At 38.3% G+C, this 22229-nt stretch overlaps 1 protein-coding gene across 1 annotated transcript in view; it reads right to left on the bottom strand.

Moving 5' to 3' along the window:
- The window catches only part of PTPRT (protein tyrosine phosphatase receptor type T), a 337632-nt gene that overhangs the window by 172062 nt on the left and 143341 nt on the right, over window positions 1-22229 (bottom strand). The window contains exon 9 of the mRNA XM_081832270.1: window positions 2191-2227. Coding sequence (XP_081688396.1) covers window positions 2191-2227 — 37 coding nt within the window. The remainder of the gene's footprint in view (window positions 1-2190; window positions 2228-22229) is intronic.

The following is a 22229-nucleotide window of genomic DNA, read 5'->3' as shown; positions in this document are numbered from 1 at the left end:
AGAGGGCTAACTCCCTGGACTCCACGAGACTGGCACTGTCCAGCTCTTGGTCCAATTCCAGGTACTCCTAGTTTTGTCTCTCTGGGCTGAAGTGACAGCCCTTGCGGACCTGGAAAGTGTGGGTGTCAATCCTTGGAATCTACTTCTGACTCTTTCCTGCCTGGCTAGCACCTGGCCAACTAGCTGGGCATTCACCTTGTTCCCATCCTTCCATACAACCACATGCTATATGAGCACACACTCCACTAAGGAAGACTGTGACCTAAAGGTCAAACAGGAGGAGAAATCCTTATGCTATGAAGAGGTACAAGCTTTCTGCTCCAGCTCTTTAAAGACCACTGCAATTCTCCTGCAGAGGAGCAATGCAGCTCTGGAGAAGTATGGCATAGTGGGCCTCAATGATGACAGCAGATCCTGAAATCACCAGGGCAGTAGAGTTTTAATTATTCTCTCGCAAAGTCCCCATATGTACCTATTGCCCATCCAACCACATGTTCCTGATTCTCAGTTTAGAAAATAGGATCTAACCAACTACCTCTGGTGGGGAGCTTATGTCCCAGAGGGTGTCTCTAGAATCTCACAAGCCCATGGAGGGCAGAGCAATTGCATCGACCCCTCCCTTGTCTAGAGGTCAAAAGCTGGAGGGGAGCCACGGAGCACCATCACAGTGGATAAGGAAGGTCTCACCCTAAGTTTCCTTCCCTCAACCGGCTGCTCTTTTAAGCCGGACACCACAAACGCTCAGTTGTTCTGCTTGCAGTCTGGAGCTCTGGTGCTCTCCTATAGATGATGTTCTTCCTTCTGGATTATCTGTTTCCTTCAGTGGGGAAGTCTGCCACGGCCTGTGATTTGTGCCACTTTTGTTTGCAGGCCATCAATTCTCCTTGCCTCACAAAGAGTATTTTATCTCTTTCTCTCCTAGCCTGAGTTCCTAAGAGCGAGCAAGTGAGGGACACGCCGGCCTCTCATGACTTATATGAAATCAGAGTGAGTTCTTACCACGGTGAGTCCTTAGTGCTTCCATCTTCTCCCTCCTGTATCATCTTCCCTCTTCTGCCTACACACTGAGTTGGTTTTTTTCAAAGTTATGGAAGTCATGAGTGATAGGTCTTCATGTATATTTTGTCAAATAACCGTAGATATTCTCCTCCTTCTCTCTCTCTCTCCCCACTCCCTCAGCTCTTCCTCTTCCTCTACACACGCGTGCATTTTCCTCTGATTGAGTGTGCATGCGTGTATATAGTCACATATGTATAGACACACTTGGGTCATCGTCGTTGTTCATGGTTTATACCTATGATTATATGTCTACTTGTATTTGTAATTGTCATCTCTGAGGAAGCATCCTATGTAACTATATGCGCTGTCGATAAATGCAGGGAACAACAGAATTGTCCAATTTTGGTGTGTTTATATGGAGAGAATGGCTGTTAAAAATATCCATTCTGTAACAAAAAGATAAACCTGATTTCTAGCCATTCAACCTTGTAATAGGTTAAATGATAACAAACCATTCATTGATTTTTTTTGTTTAAAGAGTAATAAACAGAAACATGTACCAATTGAAAGGGCCAGGCAATTCAATTATAATTAGGAAAACAAAAACTGATGAGCCTGAACAATGCTGCCTTGGTTTTGGGGATAAGTACTGAAAATGCCAACTACCTAACAATGCAGTGTTTGTTTTCTCATTATTAAAGGCACCAACACTATCACCTCATTTGTGAAAGCCAAACCCAGTTGAAAGAAATACAAAGCTCAGAAGATAGACATATTTAAAAAATACCCACATAAACACAGACCTAAATATAATGAAAATATATAGCAGAAGAATATTAGAGTAAATTTATATTCACCACTCTACTGATTAATGTACCAGTCCATTCATCCATTCATCTGTCTGTCCGTCTGTCTGTCCATCCATCCATCCATCCACCCATCCATCCATCCATCCATCCATCCATTCATCCATTCACTGATTCAACAAATATGTTTTGAGCTCTTACTATGCTTTAGGAACCATGTTATATAATATATACTGCAAGTATATATTAATACCTAGATTCAAATGACTCCAGTGAAAATAACAATTCTTTTTTATTTTTAGTAATTATTGGCTCAACTTTCCCTGTGTGGCTAGAAGAAGAAATACTTAAACAGCTGAACACAGACAATGATATGCCAACATACCTTTTGTAGCCAGGCGAACGCAGTTGATTTTGGTCTCCTGTGAACAACAAAAGTGAGGTTCCAGTTAATTAGTTGCAGGTTTGATTTGTTATATAAAGAAAAAACATACATATGTATTTTTAATTATAATTTTAAATCTGTCCTTTCCATTTCTTCCCCCATTGGAATCACCTTTTAATTCTATTTCTTCATTCCTTTTCAGGCTAGGCACATACTTGGTTCCTTTCACTTCCTGGCTCCCATCACCTCATAAACTTCTTCCCCAGACAGAACCACTTATAAACATATCAGATACTGCTACTGCATAGCACAGGACAACTTTAACAATGACACTAAGTAAGTACACTGTGGCATGAGTTAGTAGATGGCACCAGGACCATCCTTGGGAAACTATAAATAAATAATGCATCTATCCGCACAGGCTGAAACAGACCCTTGGCAATAGCTCAGTCAATAGGAACGTGTAAGAATCAAACTACAAAGTTCATATTCAAAAAGTCACTTTGGTCCCCAGATCTTTGGTGAACCTCATGGTTTTCATGGATAATGTTGTATGTGTGTGCTCGTGTGGCAATCAAATCTTTGCTGGGTAAACTAATTATTGTTGGCTGTTCCCCAAGTGGACAAAATCCATAAACTCGTGATGTTACTGGGCATGCAGTTGAGTTACAGAAGACTGTGTTTAGAAAGAGAATCATTTTAGCCTGCTTTATTGGGATCATCTCCCAGGAGGCCCTGGAACCAGTTAAAAATTCCAGTTTACTAAGCTATACCTCCAGCAACAGTCTGAATGTAGTGTAGCAATGAAAATAAAAGGCAAAGAATGCAAGTGAGTCTCAAGAATCAAACGTGTGTCCTGCTACTGCTCAGTCATAAGAAATCACGGCATCTTGAAGGCACCTGTGTTAGTCAGGTCTTTGAGGGTTCCTGGACCCAATTCTGTTGTGTATGTGTGTGCGGGGGGGTGGGGGGTGGTTCCTCCCCTTCTATAACACCAAGCAATCTTCAGACACCGGCAAGGTATCTGGGAATTCAACTCAGTTCTGACACAGTCTACGTGGAGATGGCATCAGATTCCACAGGTTAAAGGTTCAGTTCTACAAGACTGTCCCCCACACCCTACTTCAGATGCCAGGTGCAAGCCTCAGGCTGTTACCTGTGCTTCTGACCTACCAGCTACAGATTGAAGGTTCCAGTGACCTCCTCCTTAGGTTTGATTAATTTGCTAGAGCAGCTCACAGAACTCAAAGAAACATGTTAGTAGATCACCAGTTTATTGTAAAGGGGTGTAACTCAGGAGCAGTCAGATAGAAGAGATGTATAGGGTGAGGTATGTGGGGAGGGGTGCAGAACCTCCATGCCTTTTCCAGAAGTGCTACTCTCCCAATCTTCATGTGATCACCTACCCAGAAGCTCTCTAAACCCAGTCCTTCTGGATTTTTATGGGGGCTTCACTGCATAGTCATTATTGACTTAGTCATTGGTTACTGGCTGATTCAACCTCCAGCCCCTCACCTCTCCCCAGAGGTCCAGTAGGCTGGGGGTGGGGTGGGACTGTGGGACTATGGGACTGAATGTTCTAACCCTCTAATCAGAAGTTGATCCTCCTGGCAACCAGTTCCCTCCTTGGGTGGGGTCCAAAAGTCACCATCATTAACATAACAAAAGACACCTTTATCACCATTGATACTTAGGAAATTCCAAGGACTGAGGAAACTGTGAGCTAGAAACCAGGGACAAAGACCAAATACACATGAGAAATATATTTTTTGTCATTCAGAAATCACAATCTAAGAAATTACAATATTGCATCAGGGTTATGCAGAAGTATAAAACCCATGAACTTCAGTGGCTAAAAACACTAAAGGTGTATTTCCCACTTAAACCAACATGTCCAATGTAGGTGCATGACTAGGTCTGAAGTGGGGTTGTGGTGGTGGTTGGGGGATACTGTAATCACTGTAGGTCCTCAGAGACCAAAGCTGGTACATCTATTTTTTAATTTTTAAATTAAGAAAAATTTTATTTAAATTCAATTTAGTTAACATATATTATTAGTTTCAGAGATAGAATTTAGTGATTCATCAGTTGCATAAACACCCAGTACTCATTATATCAAGTGCCCTTCTTAATGCCCATCACCCATTTACCCCATTCCCCCACCCACTTCCCCTCTAGCACCCTCAGTTTGTTTCCTATAGTTAAGAGTCTCTTATGGTTTTTATCTTATTTTATTTCTCTTTCCTTTCCCCTCTGTTCATCTGTTGTGTTTCTTAAATTCCACAGGAGTGAAATCATGTGGTATTTGTCTTTCTCTGACTGACTTATTTCACTGAGCATAATACCCTATAGTTCCATCCACATCATTGCAAATGGCAAGACTTCATTCTTTTTGATGGCTGAATAATATTCCATTGCATGTGTGTGTACGTACACACACACATATATATACATCACATCTTCTTAATCCATTCATCTGTTGAATGAATGTTGGCTATTGTGGACATTGCTGCTATAAACACTGGGGTGCATGTGCCCCTTCAAATCACTATTTTTGTATCCTTTGGATAAATATCTAGTAGTGCAATTGCTGGGTCATAGGGTAGTTCTATTTTTAACTTTTTAGGAATCTCCATACTGTTCTCCAGAGTGGCTGCACCAGTTTGCATTCCCACCAACAGTGTAAGAGGGCTCCCCTTTCTCAGCATGCTCACCAACATCTGTTGTTTCCTGAGTTGTTAATTTTAGCCATTCGGACTGGGGTAAGGTGATATCTCATTATGGTTTTGATTTGTATTTCCCTGATGCTGAGTAATGTTGAGCATTTTTCATGTGTCTGTTAGCTATTTGTATGTCTTCTTTGGAGAAATGTCTGCTCATGTCTACCTCCATTTTAACACAAGCCTGCACTGTTCACTGAGGCAGGAGAAAAGAATGCTGGAGTTGGGAACTCACAATCAAATACTTTGTATCAGAAGCTACAGTTACTTGACTCAAGTTACATTGACTAGAACCAGTCATATGGCCATGCCTAACTTAAGTGAGGTAGGGAAATGGAGTCTTCCATGCACCCAGAAGTAGAGAAGAAATCATAATGTCTATAGCAGAGTCTATTTTCTCTAGGCACACCTCTGAATGCTAGAAACTGTCTCTTGAAGTATGACTCCCCAGTGGTCTTGATTCTGTTCCTCACACCACAGAAAGTCCTCCCTTGCTTGTGTACAAAAGATGTCTGGATATTGAAAGATGGTTCTCATTTCTATTAATGTTCTTCAACCATTCCTCAGATGATAAGAGTTCAAGTCCTTTGAACCAATATTGCTACTCATCCTGGGACATCTTGCAGTTTCGTCCCTTATTGAGAAGGAACTAGAATAGGAAGCAGCAGTCTACATGTGGTCTTGTCAATATATGATTACCTAGATTATCACTATTTTCTATTTTCCTTAGTTATATGGGCTTCTATTAACATAGCCAACATCTCAGTTTTTCATTGATCACAATGAATGTGCCATCAACCTTCCCCCTACCAAAAAAAAAAAAAAAAATCTGCCTGCTTCTACATACATAAATGTGGTTGTATTTCTGGAATCCAAGTAGAGAGTCATATACTGATTTCCCCTATTGACTTCCATCTTCTTTGATCTGGTTGCTACAACCTGTCATCATATTCTCCACCATACATAAGTTTTTGGACATAGTTTTCTATAATTTTATCCAGATCATTAATATAGGTGGTAACCTGGAAAATGCCATTGATAAAGATTTGTGACATGTACTAGAATCCGCCTTCCAGGTTGGCATTCATTGCTCATCAGAATTTTTGGATGGTTATCTAACTACTTATTTCCTCAACTGCTTATGCACTTGGATCCTCCTGCTGTGTTTTCCCACCAACATAGCTTGAGGATAGGGTCAAACTCACTTCAGATACTCAGACTTTGTCTACTTCATTTCCCCACTCTATCAGTCTAAGAACTCTCTCAAAGAAAGAAGGTTGGGTTGACATGACTTGTTCTTTAGGACAAGTGTTTCCCTTCCTTTCTTTTTTTTAATGCTGAAAGTGCTCTTTTTAAAAATAAACAATTACTTTACTAAACAACTGGAAAAGGCAGAAATGTTAAAAGAATATCACACACTATGATTCAAATATAGGAAGTATTCATTTGAGGTGTTCATATATTTCAAGTAAGCTATATTTCAAGAAAAAGGTTTTTTTAAAAGAGTATATCCAGAAGAAAGAAGGAAAAATTATGAATAAAAAATAGAAAAATAAAGTGGAACTTTCTAAATGTGATGCCAAAAAGCTTCAGTCACAAATGAGGTAAAACTTGAAAATGATGATAAAAGTGAGCCAACGAATTCTTTTATTTTCATGTTTGGAGAAAGAGCAGATGTCCAACTCCTGTTGGTTTCCATTTCTGTTCTCTGGCTTAAAGGGTCAGTGAGCTGAAGCCTGAGATGGTTACAGAGAGTATGAGCTCCTGAGGACGGAAGGCGGTCTGCACATGGCTACGCAGCACCACAACAACCAACACTGAGAAACCCTGGAGAGTGGAGCTATGCCACTAGGAATGGTCAGAAGGATTGCCAACTTTATATTAATACAACGAAAAGGATTTTGCAAGAACTGTATTAGGAAACTTGCCAATTACATGCAAGATTATTACATACAGGAATGGGCAAGTGTTTGATGAGGATTTCACTGCTGGAGGTAATTTGTAAATATGTACCTAGACTTCAAAGAGAGTTGATCTAATCTTTTCACATCTCAGATTCTATTCTCAGGATGTCTTGGTGGCTTAGTTGGTTAAGCATCTGACTTTTGGTTTTGGCTCAGGTCATGATCTCATGTGTTGTGGGATCAAGCCCCACATCAGGCTCCGTACTCAGTGGGGAGTCTGCTTGGGATTCTCCCTCTCTCTCTCCCACTGCCCCTCCCCTGCTTGTGTGCATATGCATACACGTTTTCTCTAATAAATAAATAAATCTTTTAAAAAAAAGGATCTATTCTCAGGGACTAATCTGAAATGTAGACGAAGGTTTATATTCAAAGATGTTGGTTTCAGTGTTCTTTATATAAAAGTGAAAGTGAAGAGCAACATGCCTGTCTAACCCTACAGGCATGGTAAAGAAAGTTGTGGTCTATCCACACAGTGGAATATTATGAAGCTAACAAAAAATGATTGTGAGGGCCACATAACAACATGGAATAGTACACATAAGAAAATATTAAATGGATAAAGCAAAGTACAACTTTAACTACAACTAACATGCAAAGGTAAGCATTTAAAAATAATCCGTGAAGGAAATATACTAAATCATAAGAACTGTTACATGGTTCATTTGAAGTGCAACATGTATAGAGACAAGTATACTAACCTTAACTACAGTTTGCCAAATTTTTCACAAAGCAAGCACCCACCGATGACCGGCACCCCAGATGAAAATGTCAAACATTGCCAGCACTTCAGAAGTACCCTTCATGCACTCTCTGGGTCATTTCATCCTGGCAATGGTGAACACTAACCTGCTTTCCTTTTTTACTTTAAGGTTTTATTTATTCAGGAGAGAGAGAGTGGGGGAGGGCAGAGGGAGAGAGACAAGCAGACTCCCCGCTGAGCATGGAGCCTGACATGGGGCTCAATCCCAGGACCCTGAGATCAAAACCTGAGCCAAAACCAAGAGTCAAATGCCTAATTGACTGAGCCACCCAGGTGCCCCGACACTAACCTGCCTTCTGTGGTCGTGTTCTCTCTCTCTTTTTTTAGAAGATTTATTTTATTGAGAGAGAGAGAGAGAAAGAGAAAGAGAGAGAGGGAGGGAGGACACACATGTGGCAGGGGGAGGCAGACAAAGAGGGAGAGAGAAACACAAGCAGACTCCATGCTGAGCATGGAGCCCGATGTGGGGCTCAATCTCACAACCCTGAGATCAGACTTGAGCCAAAAGCAAGAGTCAGATGCTCAACTGTGCCATCCAGTTGACCCGGGAATGTTCTCTTTAATATGTGTTACATTAAAGGAAATCTGGGTAGCTGCAATGGTTTATTCTACTGCCTTCAGTCCCTCATTGGGTCATTTGTAAGAACTTTCTAATTCTGAGAATCATCTTCCCTTCCACAAATGCATGCATGCGAGTGAGCCATATCCGACAACCACCTCCTCCACCCCACATCTATTAAAAGCTGTTTTCTATAACCTGGAGTGCATGTCTCATTATGCTTAACTTTCCCTGGTTCTCACAAACATGATGTTGACATGTCTGCTTTCTCCCAAGTTCCTGACACCTTTAATTCCATAACCAATTTGTCTTTGTTGGTTAGAATTAGATACAAAATAACAAAGTCCTAAGTCACTCTCTTGACATTTTGCATGACTGAACTGTTAGCAAGCAAGTCAGGAAGATGTTCTGCATCCCAAGTCTGCTAGATAGTCTGCATCCTGACATGTGGGAAGTCTGGCCAGTGCACATATACCCAAAGTCCCCAATCAGTTCAATAAACAGGAAATGAGTACTTTCTTTGTGCCAAGATTATATAAAGTTTCTGAAAAGGAGAAACATTTGGTATATTTTCTGTTTATCTCCATTATTATATCCTACTTCTAGGTCTGTAATATATTCTGGGACAGAACAAAAATTTCATTTCCCCATCATCTGACTTTCACTCATATCCCACTTCCCACTCCAGATTTGTGAATCTGGACACAGGTATGTACCACGTTGGGGAAGAATATAATTCCCTAACTATTGTGATTCTGTTGAGACCGACTTCTACTCAAGCTCTGCCAGCTGGGCAATATTGAGCAAGTCACCACCACTCTCTATGGTTCAATTTCCCCATCAATCAAATAAAAGAGAAAGGGATGGAGAAGGCCAATTTGGTGGAGTGGGCAGAGTATTCTAAGGTTGCTTCAAGTTCTCAAAATGTGAGGTCTGGCTTCAGCTACTGGCTGTCCTCCTGCTCTTTCAGTACTCTGCTCTCTTGACACCACTCCATATCACCATACCCCATCCCACAACACATAGCTTACTTAAAAAAAAAAAAAAGCTATCATCTACCTTATTTCCCAGAATGCCATATGTTTACACCTACTTACCTACTCAGGGCCTCCATTTCAAGACTAGATCAAGTCTGACTCATCCATCCATCCATCCATCCTTCACTACCTACTGAAATTAAAGGGTGTCTCTCTAAATCAGAGACTTACAGCATAGTGTCTAAGGCATCAAGTATTTCAGTAATTGCTACTTACTATCCAGATGGGCTTAGGTTAAGTCATACTGCCACCCTGAACAAGAAGCCATAGGTACCTGGGTAGTACATACAATTCTTATTCTACTGCCCCATTAGACTGCCCTATGTAATAGGATGGGGAATTAGGCCTGACCCCAGTTTTCAAATAATTTCCCCAGTTACCCTAACTCTTGCCTTTGTCTTCTCTAAGACTGAGCCACCCTAGTAAATATGATGTGAGTTAGTTAGCCCTGACACCATAGTCTAGTTTGCTGAGTTGCTTTTGCTCCACCCTTAATATTCCTCTAAGTCTTGGCTGTGGCTCCAACAGCCCACTTAACCTTTATTCATCTGGTCAACCAAGCAACAGATATTTATTGATATGATCACTATTAATTATATTGATGATTACTGCACGATCACTATGTGCCAAGCATTGTGCTGGGTATTAGTATTACAGCATATGCAAAACAGACATGGTCCATGTCCTCATGGAGCATGTACACATTATTTTCCAATATTTGTAACAAACATTAGATAACTATTCTCACAAATAAGTATCTAATAACAAGTTGCAATAAACACTGTGAGGAAGCAGTACTAGGTGCTATGTATGTGTATGAAGATGGTATGAGGTATAGATGGGAAGGAAGATGATACATTGCCTTGAGCAAAGACCATTTAGCCTGTAACCTGGAAGATCAGTAGGAGGTAATTATATGAAGTGTCAAAAAAGTGTGTCCTGGACTCAGGAACAGACATGCAAAGACCTGTAAGTGAGAAAATGCATGGTGTAGTTGAAGGTGTGAAGAAGTCTGGAAGGTTACATCATAATGAAGTACTTGGAGAATGATATGAGATGAAGCTAGAAAGAGAAGCCTGGTAGAGCCTTTTAGACTGTAGAATTTCAGTCTATATTTTAAGAACAACAGGAAGCAATCAAAGAGTTATGAGCAGGAACAATAAAGTTTTCAGACTTATATTTTATTAAAATGTAGAGACTGTTATATAGAGAACAAACTTATGGTATAGGAGAAACTAGTCAGTAGGAAGAGTATAGTGGTGTAGTCTAGCCTAGAGATGGCCGATGGCCAAGACAGTGGCTGCAGAGAGCCTCTTTCAACCTACCCCACTCTGGGAAGACATATTTTGGCTCTGCCTGAGCTTAGAGATCTCCCATTACCTCACTACACCCAATGCTTATGAATCTGTATTGGCTTCTGGTATGGACACCTACTTGGGTCCTCAGTCTAGCCTCCCTGCACCCCAATTCTCCTTGACTCTCTTCTAAAAATCCACAAAGTACACAATCTTAGCATAATTAAAATACAGAGAATCTTCAAAACTTCATAATCCTTGTTAGGAAAAAAAAAAAGCATCAAAACTGAATGAAATATTTCTAAGGTTTTCAGCACAATACAGAAAAGCAATTGAAAGAGAAGAGAGGTAAGCCAGCACAGGGTGTAAGATTGATCTAAAATGATCACTATATGATGGCTAACTGAACATAATAAAAAAAATAAATAAAATGATCACTAGCAAAGCCGAGTTTGTATGTAGGAAAAATCGGAAAATGTGTGAAAATGCTGGTAGATTAAGATGATGAATAGATGGAAAGGACTTGAAGGCACAATAATTCAAGGGGCAACCTTAAATAGGTATCACTTATGGAGGAAAATATGGTAAAAAGAGGGGAAAGTGCCCTTGGGAGATTGGATGAGGAAAAGGAAAAGAGGCAGGAGGAATTTTAAGATCCTGTAAGTCAAAAGAGAACAGCAGCAATGAGTCCAAGAACACACAACCACCCATCCCCCATCATACACAAAACTTAGTTATCCATTGAAAAACTGTACTTCACTATTCTATCAGAATACTGTGTTTTTAAACTAGAAATATTGTAAGCCACCTTAAATCTACAATATGAATAAAAGAAAGGAGTCAAATACAACTACTATATGAAGAAAATGGAGGGGCACCTGGGTGGCTCAGTTAGTTAAGCGTCTGCCTTAAGCTCGGGTCATGATCCCAGGGTCCTGGGATTGAGCCCTGCATAGGGCACCCTGCTCAGCGGGGAGTCTGCTTCTCCCTCTCCCTCTACCTGCTGCTCCCCTTGCTTGTGTTCTATCAAATAAATAAATAAAATCTTAAAAAAAAGAAAATGGAAAATAAAAATCAAAACATCCTAAGTGATGAAAATCCACCCCCTCAAATAAAACAAAAACAATTGCACACCAGAGGAAAAATATAACAATACTCCAAACTGAATTAAATTTCCTCAATTTTGAATTAGAAATGCAAAGATTAAAAACTGAAATGTCTAAAAAAATCAGCACAAAAAGAGAGAGTTGACTGAACTCAGGAAAATAAGAAAAAAGGCCAGAGCACTTCAGAAATTAAATTTAAATAATATGGTGTCCAAAGTAAAATTTTAATAAGGGGCGCTGAAGAAAGAGAAAAACAACTAAGAGAAGAAAATGAAATAAATAAAACAGCCAGGGTCAGTGAAAGGGTGACTTAAAGAGAAGACAAAGAGGATCCAATATATGTATACTTGAAATCCCTGAGAAGACAGACTGAATAATTGAACAGGAAAAGATTTAGAACAATAATCCAAGGAAAATTTCTGGAATTAAAAGAGAACCTGAGCCTATATATTGAAAGGACTCAAAGCCCTGAAAGATCTATTCCAAGATCCTAATAAAACAATTCAACTTTTCTTTTCAAAAAGAAAAAAGTCCTCAAGGACTCCAGTGAAAGAAATCAAATAATTCACAAGGGCAAGAGATGTCATGAGATATTGCCAAGGCAACATAAAAGGCCAGGAAATATGGGGCAGCATTTTCAAGAAACTCAAAGAAAGAAATTATGAACCAAGGATTTTATAACTAGCCAGGTATGTTTTGAATATCAAAGCTACAGAAAAATAACTTCCAACATTCAATAACTCAATGAATACCACACTCATGACTCTTTCTTGAGGAATATATCAGAGGATAAGTTTCACTCAACAAAGAGTTGACTGAGGAAACTTCACCAAAAGGATTGATGGTAAGCATTTAATATAATTGTAAATCTAAGACTAAAACAAGGTAGGGACATAGTTGAGAGTAGAACACAGAAATGTTATATTTTCTGACATGCAGAAGTAATGCAAGAAAAAGTGAAAAAGAGAAAAAAAAATAGAGAAGAGGAAAGTAGGATAAACTCATTGATTGCTCTACAGGTACTAGGTGAAAGTCAGTGGATACCATCAAAAACTGACAAGCCAGTGATGTCTGCAAGATGGCAGAATAAGAGTTTCCAGCACTCATCCTCCTACAGAAATATAATTTTGACAATCACGCCTGGAGAAGAGTACCTTTGTGGGAGCTCAGAAGTCCAGCAGAGGGGTCCCAGTACACTACCAGAGCACAAAGTCTGAGAACAAATGCAATGAAGAGGGTAAGAAGAGCAGTTTCACTTTACTCATGTCACCTGTCCCCCAAAGTGGCACAGCCCAATGCCAAGAGAGATGCCCTCAGCCCACAATTTCTCTCCTGGGGTTATGTGAGAGCACAGTGAATGCATGGCTTCCCCAGATGGCAAGATGCTGCCCAAGAGGGCCACTCTTTTCTTGTCCCAACCAGAACATTAAGGGGATAGGCATGGCTAAATAGTTTGAGGGACATTAGGAGTAGGGAAAAGAAAAATGTGGTATATATAGGATTATGGACTATTATTGAGCCTTAAAAAAAAAGACAGACATCCTGCCATTTGCAACAATATGGATGAACCTGGAGGACGTTATGCAAAGTGAAATAAGCCAGACATAGAAAGACAAATACTGCATGATCTCACTTATATGTGGAATCTAAAAAAGTTGAAATCATAAAAGCAGAAAGAGGAATGGTGTTTGTAAGGGGCTAGAGAGCAGGGGTGATGTTGGTCCAAGAGTTATGCAGGATTCATAAGTTTTGGAGATCTGTATAATACTGTATTTTATACTTGAAACTTGATTAGAGAGTAGATACTAAATGTTCTCACCACACACAATGTGAGGTGATGGATATGTTCATCAGTTCAAGTGGGGTAATCATTTCACAATGTACATGTGTCTCAAAATATCACATTGTCCATCTTAAATGTATACCAATTTTATTTGTTGATTATACTTTAATAATTCTGGGAAGAAATGACGACAAACCAGATAGGAAAGGTTAGTTATGAAAAGAGGATCAAAGGATTACAAAGATAACTACCAGAAAAAAAAGTACAAACCTTTCTAAATATTAAAAGATATTTTAGCACAAAAGAGTAAGGAAAACACATATAAATTATGATATAAAGAATGGGTGATAGAGTTGAGACCAAACATGTCAGTCATGTCAACAAATGTGAATGGGTTTAACTCACATAATTAAAATGAAAGGGATTTCAAATTATCTCATAAAGCAAGACCCAACTATCTGCTATATATAAAGGTCACACCTAAAACAAAGTGATTCAAAAAGGTAACAGTAAAGGAATGGGAGAAATTATGCAAATGAAAAAAAACCCCAGCAGTAATAGCAATCCTGATATCAGACAGATGAGAATACAATTTAAAAAGCATTAAATATAACAAAGGACACTTTTTAATGCTTAAACCCACAGTTAATGAGAAATACAATAGGTATGAATATCTATGCACCAAAACCACAATAATCACCTTTATGAAGGAGAAACTCCAAGAGATGCAAGAATAATAGATTATTGTCAGTATAAGACAGATCAAGTGGGAAAAAAAGATAGGCACAGACATAGAAAAGCTAAAATAATTAGGCAGACCTAGTGGATGTGTATCAAACCCTACAGACTGATAATAGAGAGAAAACTTCTTATGGGTTTATGAAACATTCACAAAAATTGACCATATATTAGCTAATTAAGAAAGCATCACTATGTTCCATAAAGTAGAATTATTATCAATATTCTATGATTACAATGTAATAAAATTAGAAATTATTAAGAATATTAAAAAACCAAACAGGTCCTTCCACCTCAAAAGCTCCAAAATAATTTCTTTTGACTCACTCCTGGCTGAACAGGATGTTAAAATATAATGAAAACTCTACATGGCAGAATCTATGAAAAACATTTAGAGCAGCCATAAAATGAAAGAATGAAAACAAAGTTTCCAGCACAAAAATCTAGGAAAGGAACCCCCCCAAAAAATGCACCAAATAGCATACAAAAGGGAATAATAAAGGCAAAATAAGAAATTATTGAAGAGAAAAATTGTAGAACAAAGGGAAAGAGAGAGGAAGCACCATTATACAAATAAGAAATGACAAAGGGGAAATAACCATTGAAAACGGGAACATTTGTAAAAGTGAAACTATTCTTCAGATGTCTGGAAATAATTTGAAAAGTTAAATGAAACTGATAAATCCCTAGGAAAAATGGGTCCTATTAGAAATAAAAACTTATACCACGGTCCACAGAAGAAACAGAGAAAGATGTCAAGGACTACTCCATAAAAAACACACTGTGCCCAGATGTCTTCACAGGGAACTGCTACCAGACTGTTAAAGAGAAGATGATACTAACATATATTGTTCTACAACATGGAGAATGAAGGAAAACTTGCTCATTTCTTTATGAAACCAGCATAACATTTACACATAAACTTGGTAAAGACAATACCAAAGAAGGGGGAATTATAGACCAATTTTATTTTTGAATGTTTGAGACTTTTAATGTGTTAGTGAGCAGAATTCAACACTGCATTGAGAAAAATAAAATGCCATGGACAAGTGGAATGTATTCTAGAAGTGGAAGGTCGGTTCTACGTGAAGAAATCCATTCATATAATATATATACCGTATTAATAGATCAAAGAAGAAAATTATTATCTCTAATGTAGAAAAAGCATTTGATGCAATTCAACACTTACTTCTAATTAAAAAAAACACTCAAGAAAATAGGAATTGATGAAGACTCTCATAATATGATGAAAAAATATCTTAGTCCTAAAATCAGCATCCTACTTAATGGGGATTTAGTAAAAGGAATTCCCACTAAGATCAAGATCAAGAGTAGAATGTTCTCTATCTCCATTACTCCTTTACATCATACTGGAAGTATCAGCCAGTACAACTGGATAAAAGAAATCAGTTAGAGGCATAGACACTGGAAAATAAACCTTTTTTAAAAGATTTATTTATTTTTGAGAGAGAGAGAGAGAGCACTAAAGAGTGAGTGCCTGAGCAGGGGAAGGGCAGAGGGAGAGAAAGAGACTCCCTGCTGAGCATAGAGCTCCAGGAGGCAGGGCTAGGTATCTCCAACCTGAGATCATGACCTGAGGCAAAACCAAGAGTCCTATGCTTAACTGAGCCACCCAGGAGCCCCTTGAAAATAAACTTTAAAATATTTCTGTTTGCAAATGACATGATGGTCTATCTGGAAATCCTTAGGGAATTAACATTTATGTGAACAGTATCCATATATACAACTGATAATCAGTCAGAGGATATCATGCCAGCAAATCCCATTTACAATGACAACAAAGATTAAATACTTGGTAATAAACTTAGCAAGAAGTACAAAACCTATATGAAGAAAATTTTATACCACCCCTGAAAAACAAGCAGACTTGAACAAATAGAAAGCTATTCTCTGTTCTCAGCTAGGACAATTTAACATCTTAAAGATGTCAGTTCACCCTAATTAATGTATAAATGGAAGGTAATCCCAGTAAAATTACTAACAGGATTTTTATGGAGCAGGACAAGTGACACCAAGACTTACATGAAAAATGAACATGCAAGAAGTAGAAAATCAGTGAAAGAGAAAATCTGGGCAGGAAGACTGGCCCTATCACATATTAAAACATAAAAATCTCTGTAATTTTAACAGTGTGGTACTAGTGTATAAATAGGCAAACATGCCAGTGGAACAGAATGCAAAATCCAGAAAAAGACCCAAGAACATATGAAAATTTAAAATATGAGAAAAGGGGCATCTCAAATATTGGGGCAAAATGGACTTATAAATAAATGATACTAGGACAACTAAATAGGCATTTGGGAAAAAAGATAAAATTAAATCTATACTTCACACCATGTGCAAAAATAAACACCAAACATCGGAAATCTAAAATGTAAAGAAATGAAAGTATACAAGTACTAGAAGCAAATGTGTGAATTTCTTTATAAACCTGATGTAAGAGAAGGTTTTTCACTATGACCCAAAGTTTGGATTCAATAAAAGAAAACAAATAGATGCACTGACTACATATTTTTTGGGGGGTGTGGCAAAAACATAAGCAGAGTTAAAAGATAAATAACAAACTGGGAAAAATTGTAACATATATCACAGATAAAGAATTAATATCCCTTATACATAAACAGGCCTTAGAAATTGAGGGGGAAAGGTAAAAAGCCTGATAGAAAACCAGGCAAAAGACATAAGGAGAAGGAGTGCTTGGTTGGCTCCATTGGTAGAGTATGCAATTCTTGATCTCAAGGTCATGATTTCAAGCCCCATGATGGGGGCAGAGTTCACTTTAAAAAAATAAGATATAAGGAAGTAATTAAGAAATTAAAATGTCTCGGGGCGCCTGGGTGGCTCAGTTGGTTAAGCGACTGCCTTCAGCTCAGGTCATGATCCTGGAGTCCCGGGATCGAGTCCCGCATCGGGCTCCCTGCTTGGCGGAGAGTCTGCTTCTCCCTCTGACCCTCCTCCCTCTCATGCTCTCTGTCTCTCATTCTCTCTCTCTCTCAAATAAATAAAATCTTTAAAAAAAAAAAATTAAAATGTCTCCTAAATACATGAAAATATATTTTAAAATATATGTTAACCTCACTTATAAGAGAAAGGAAATTAAAACTATATTGAGATTGAGGTATAATTGACATACAATATTATATATATATATTTTTTAAAGATTTTATTTATTTATTTGACAGAGAGAGACACAGCGAGAGAGGGAACACAAGTAGGGGAAGTGGCAGAGGGAGAAGCAGACTCCCCGTGGAGCAGGGAGCCCGATGTGGGGCTCGATCCCAGGACCCTGGGATCATGACCTGAGCTGAAGGCAGACACTTAACGACTGAGCCACCCAGGGGCCCCCATACAATATTATATTAGGTTCAGGTATATGACAGTGATTCAACATTTGTATATATTATGAAATGATCACCACAATAAATCTAGTTACCATCTGTCACCATACTAAGTTGACAAAATATTACTGACTATATTCCCCATGCTATATATTGCCCTAGGACTTATTTATTTTATAACTGGAGGTTGATATTCTTGATCCTCTTCAATCATTTTGCTCTCCCCCAAACCCCTCCCTTCTGGTAACCACCAATCTGTTCTCTGTATCTATGAGTCTGGGTTTTGTTTTGTTTGTCTGTTTGCTTTGTTTTTTAGATTCCACATATAAAGTGAAGTCATGTGGTATATGTCTTTCTCTGACTTATTTCACTTAGCATAAAATCCTCAAGATCTATCCATGTTGTCACAAATAGCAAGATTTCATTCTTTTTTATGGTTGAGTATTCCATTGTGTGTGTGTATATACACACATTAAATATATACATACAAGCATCTTCTTTATCTCTTCACCCATTGATGGACACCTAGGTTCTTTCCATCAAAAAGATATGCACTCCTACACTTGTTGAAGCATTATTTATAACAGCCAAGATAAAATTTCTTATGTATGACTTTCAAGACACACCTCCAACAATACAGAAATATATATTCATATATTCCTTTATTACAACAATGTTTGCAATTGAAAAATACTGGGAACAATCAGTATGTCCATACATGAGTGAAATTGAATACACTAATGTAACTATATCATGAAATACTATGCAACTCTAAAAAAGAATGAGGAAGACCTCTATGAACTAATATAAAGTGATTTCCAGGCATCCATGGTATGTCGCCTTTTCTATAAGAAGGGGAAATAAAATACATATGAATTTCTTAATTTTTCCAACAATTTACAAGAAACTAATGACGTGGGTTTCCCACAAGGGATGGTGGGAATGCAATAAAAAGAAATGGTATGTACCTTTCTGCATACACTTCTTTTGTACAGCTTACACCTTTGGAACCATGTTATAATATTTTACCTATCCAAAAAAAGCAATAAGAATGGGTAAAGGGAACCCAAAATTCGTAACAAAGATAACCAAATAAACCTAACTATATTTCCAATAAATAACCATACCCTAGAGGAAGAAAAAGAACCAAGTAACTTGGAACACAATATTCTGTACAGCCTAACTATCTATAAGCCTATGTTGAACCACAGTTAATTGGTTTGTTTTACAAAATGATATAGGTTAGTCATTCTGAAAATAATTTCTGGGCATTCTAGGGTTGAACTAATAAGTAAATATATTGAGAATAATGAAAGCCAAGTTTCTCACTGCCAGAGAAGTGAATTAAAATATCGGGCAAAGACTGAAATCAATCCTGTGATGCTGGACCAGAACTGGGGCTATCATTATGAACTCTTGGTTTTTAATATGGAGATAGCTAGCTAGTTAGGTAGGCAGATAGATATAGGGAAGTATATAGGTACATGTATATCTTGTGTTTATGTCCACTGTGAGAGCCAAGAAGCAGTAATACCCACCAGCAATGACACACAGTAGCTCTCAGATCTTGGCTCTTAAGTACCATTCTCCACTAAAAGGAAATGGAGTTGGTGCGGAAAAATCACAAAAAGTTGTGCCAGAAAAATAAAAGAAGTTTTCAAGAACTGATGGGGACATATCAGAAGGACATAGGCACTTCCCTAAAGGTATACTTCTTACATTTGCAGGATCTGGAGAGAGGGACAAACGGAAGCCACATACTGCTTATTTAAATGTTTAAGTCATTTAAGCATTTAAATATTTATTATTTAACATCATATATACCATATATAATGGTATATATAATAATATTTATTAAATAAGCATTATTTAAATGCTTAAGATCAAACTAATAACCTATTAAATGAGATATATTCCATCCTACTTTGGCAAATGTATGTATGTATAAAAACAAAAATCAGAAGATATATGCACAGTTTTCACATGAGTACAAATTGGCAAAATAAATCTAAAAAAAGGATTTAGGAACCAGCTTGTAGGGGTTCCCACTAAGACTGGGAAAATATGAGCATAAAAATAAGTAATAATGGCAATGGGTTTTCACTGGCTGAATACAATAAGAATCTATGAATTTTCACTAATAGAAATAAAAGATACATTAAAAAGAGGGGAGAAAGGAGAGCCCATCCTCACAAAAGATGTTAACCAATACATAAATTACAAACAATGGGATGAGAAAAACATCATTTGGCAAACATCTTACCAATAACCAATTCAGACAAGATTCATCAACAAATGTTAAAACTAAGGGCTAAAAGTTAGATGAAGAACAGTACGTTTACATAGTCTAGAAATAAATCCTCACAAAATATGTACACATTAAAAAAGGAATAGTAACTTTACAGTGAGGAAAGCCTTAGTGGACAACACTTTTATGATCAACTTTAACATCACCCATAATGGGACACATGGATACAATGTGTCTGCTGATAAGATGCACTGGGAAGAATTCAACATCGCTTTTGTAGTATTCCTGCCAAAAAGGCATAACTTGAAACTAATCGTGAGTAAACCTTGGGCAAACCCAACGTAGGGGACTTCCTGCCAAATAACTGGCCTGTAATTTTCAAGAATTAAAGTCATGAAAGCCAAGGAAAGACTGAAATACAAGGAATCTAGAGACAGGACAACTAAATGCAACATGTGATCCTGGAACAGATCTTAAAAAAATTTAATGGAGAGGACATAACTGAGACAACTGGAAAAACTGCAGCTAAGAGTGTTATATCAACATTAATTTCCTGGTAATTGTATCGTACTGTATTGGAAAAGCACACTGAAGCATTTAGGTGTAAAGGGATGATAGATCATTTGATGGATGGATCTATAGTCAAATAGAGGTGGGGAGACAGAAACAGGAAGAAAGAACGGAATGGTAAAACAAATGTGGTCAAGCAATTAGGGAACTGGGGTGGTCTATGAAAACCCCTTATACTATTCCTGACACTTTTCTGTAAGTTTGAAATTACCCTGAAATAAGGAGTTAAAAATATTTGGCAGAGCAGAGGGAGTGAGTTGAGGTAAACAGAGGAAAGAAGACTGGCTACTGGTTGATCATCGTTGAAATAATGGGCATAGAGAAATGAGTCTATGATCCTCTATTTTTGTACATGTTTGAAATTTGCCATATTAACAAATTTCTTAAAGGGAAAGGATAAGTGTTTTTCCACACCCTGAATATATTGTGTTCTCTTTGTCTCAGCTGTTACCACCTTAATCTAAACAGCCATCATCTCTTCCCTAAATGACTGCAAAGGCTTCCTGTCCACTCTACCTACAGCCTTTCTTGTCCCAGATAATTAATGCTTCTCTGTAATCTTTTAATTGCTTAAAACAGATGCCACTAATCCCCATTTAAACTCTCCAATGGATTACCAGTGGACTACAGGTAAAATTCCAACTCTTCCCCTTGATTCTTACTGCCCTGCATAAACCGACACTGCTATCTCTTCTAACTTCTTGCCACTTTCTCCCTCCAGGCAGATTGCTCTTGTGTATAATCCCTGAACATGCTGAATTTATTTCATCCTCAGGGCCTTTACATTTGCTGTTCCCTCTGCCTGGAATACCTTGCAATCTTCATGTCCTCATCTTTTGAGCTCTGTTACCTGTCACTTCCTCAAGATGCCTTCCCTGATGGTTCCACTCAATAGTCACATCATACCACTCTTCTGTATTCTCACCCATCACTCTATGAAATGATTTGTGGATTTACTATTTGTCAACTTTCCATGCTCCCCACCGGGTGTAAAGACCATGGAGGCAAGAGACCTGCTCTTTCTTTTCACTGATGGCACAGTATCTGGCACATATTAAGCATGCCATGAAAAATGGGTGGTGTTAGGGGTGCCTGGGTGGCTCAGTCATTAAGCGTCTGCCTTCGGCTCAGGTCGTGATCCCAGGGTCCTGGGATCAAGCCCCACATCGGGCTCCCTGCTCCACGGGGAAGCCTGCTTCTCCCCTCCTTCTCCCCCTGCTTGTGTTCCCTCTCTCGCTATGTCTCTCTCTGTCAAATAAATAAATAAAATCTTAAAAAAAAAAAAAGAAAAAAGAAAAATGGGTGGTGTTAGACATTCAAATTCTAGTTTTGTTTTTCATCAGTTGAGTGACCTTGGGTAAAACCCCTAGGCAAATTCCTTGGGTGAATTCCTTAATCTTCCTGAGTCACAGTGTCCTCATCTACAGAATGGTAGAAAAATCCAATGCACATCTCACTGGGTTGAACAAAATTTTGAATGCACAAGTGCCTGAGAGATGCAAAGAAGTATATGTGCATGACTTTATTATTGTAATAAATTGATATTGGGATTCTTGACAAGATCATTTCCCCCATCTGCAAGAGAATAAATTCTAAGCTTTTTAGCATGGCATGCAAGCTCTTCCCACCCCCCATTATCTGCTCCCTGTCTCCTTCTGGACTTCTATCTATATATATTTTTTTACTCTTATGTTAATCCCCATACATTACATCATTAGTTTTAGATGAAGTGTTCCATGATTCATTGTTTGTGCATAACACCCAGTGCTCCATGCAGAACGTGCCCTCCTCAATACCCACCACCAGGCTAACCCATCCTCCCACCCCCTTCCCTCTAGAACCCTCAGTTTGTTTTTCAGAGTCCATCATCTCTCATGGTTCGTCTACCCCTCCGATTTCC

Source organism: Leptonychotes weddellii, chromosome 10 (genome assembly GCF_054177405.1).
Source record: "Leptonychotes weddellii isolate Sample4059 chromosome 10, ASM5417740v2, whole genome shotgun sequence".
Taxonomy (NCBI): domain Eukaryota; kingdom Metazoa; phylum Chordata; class Mammalia; order Carnivora; family Phocidae; genus Leptonychotes; species Leptonychotes weddellii.
This window is presented reverse-complemented; position numbering and strand designations above follow the sequence as displayed.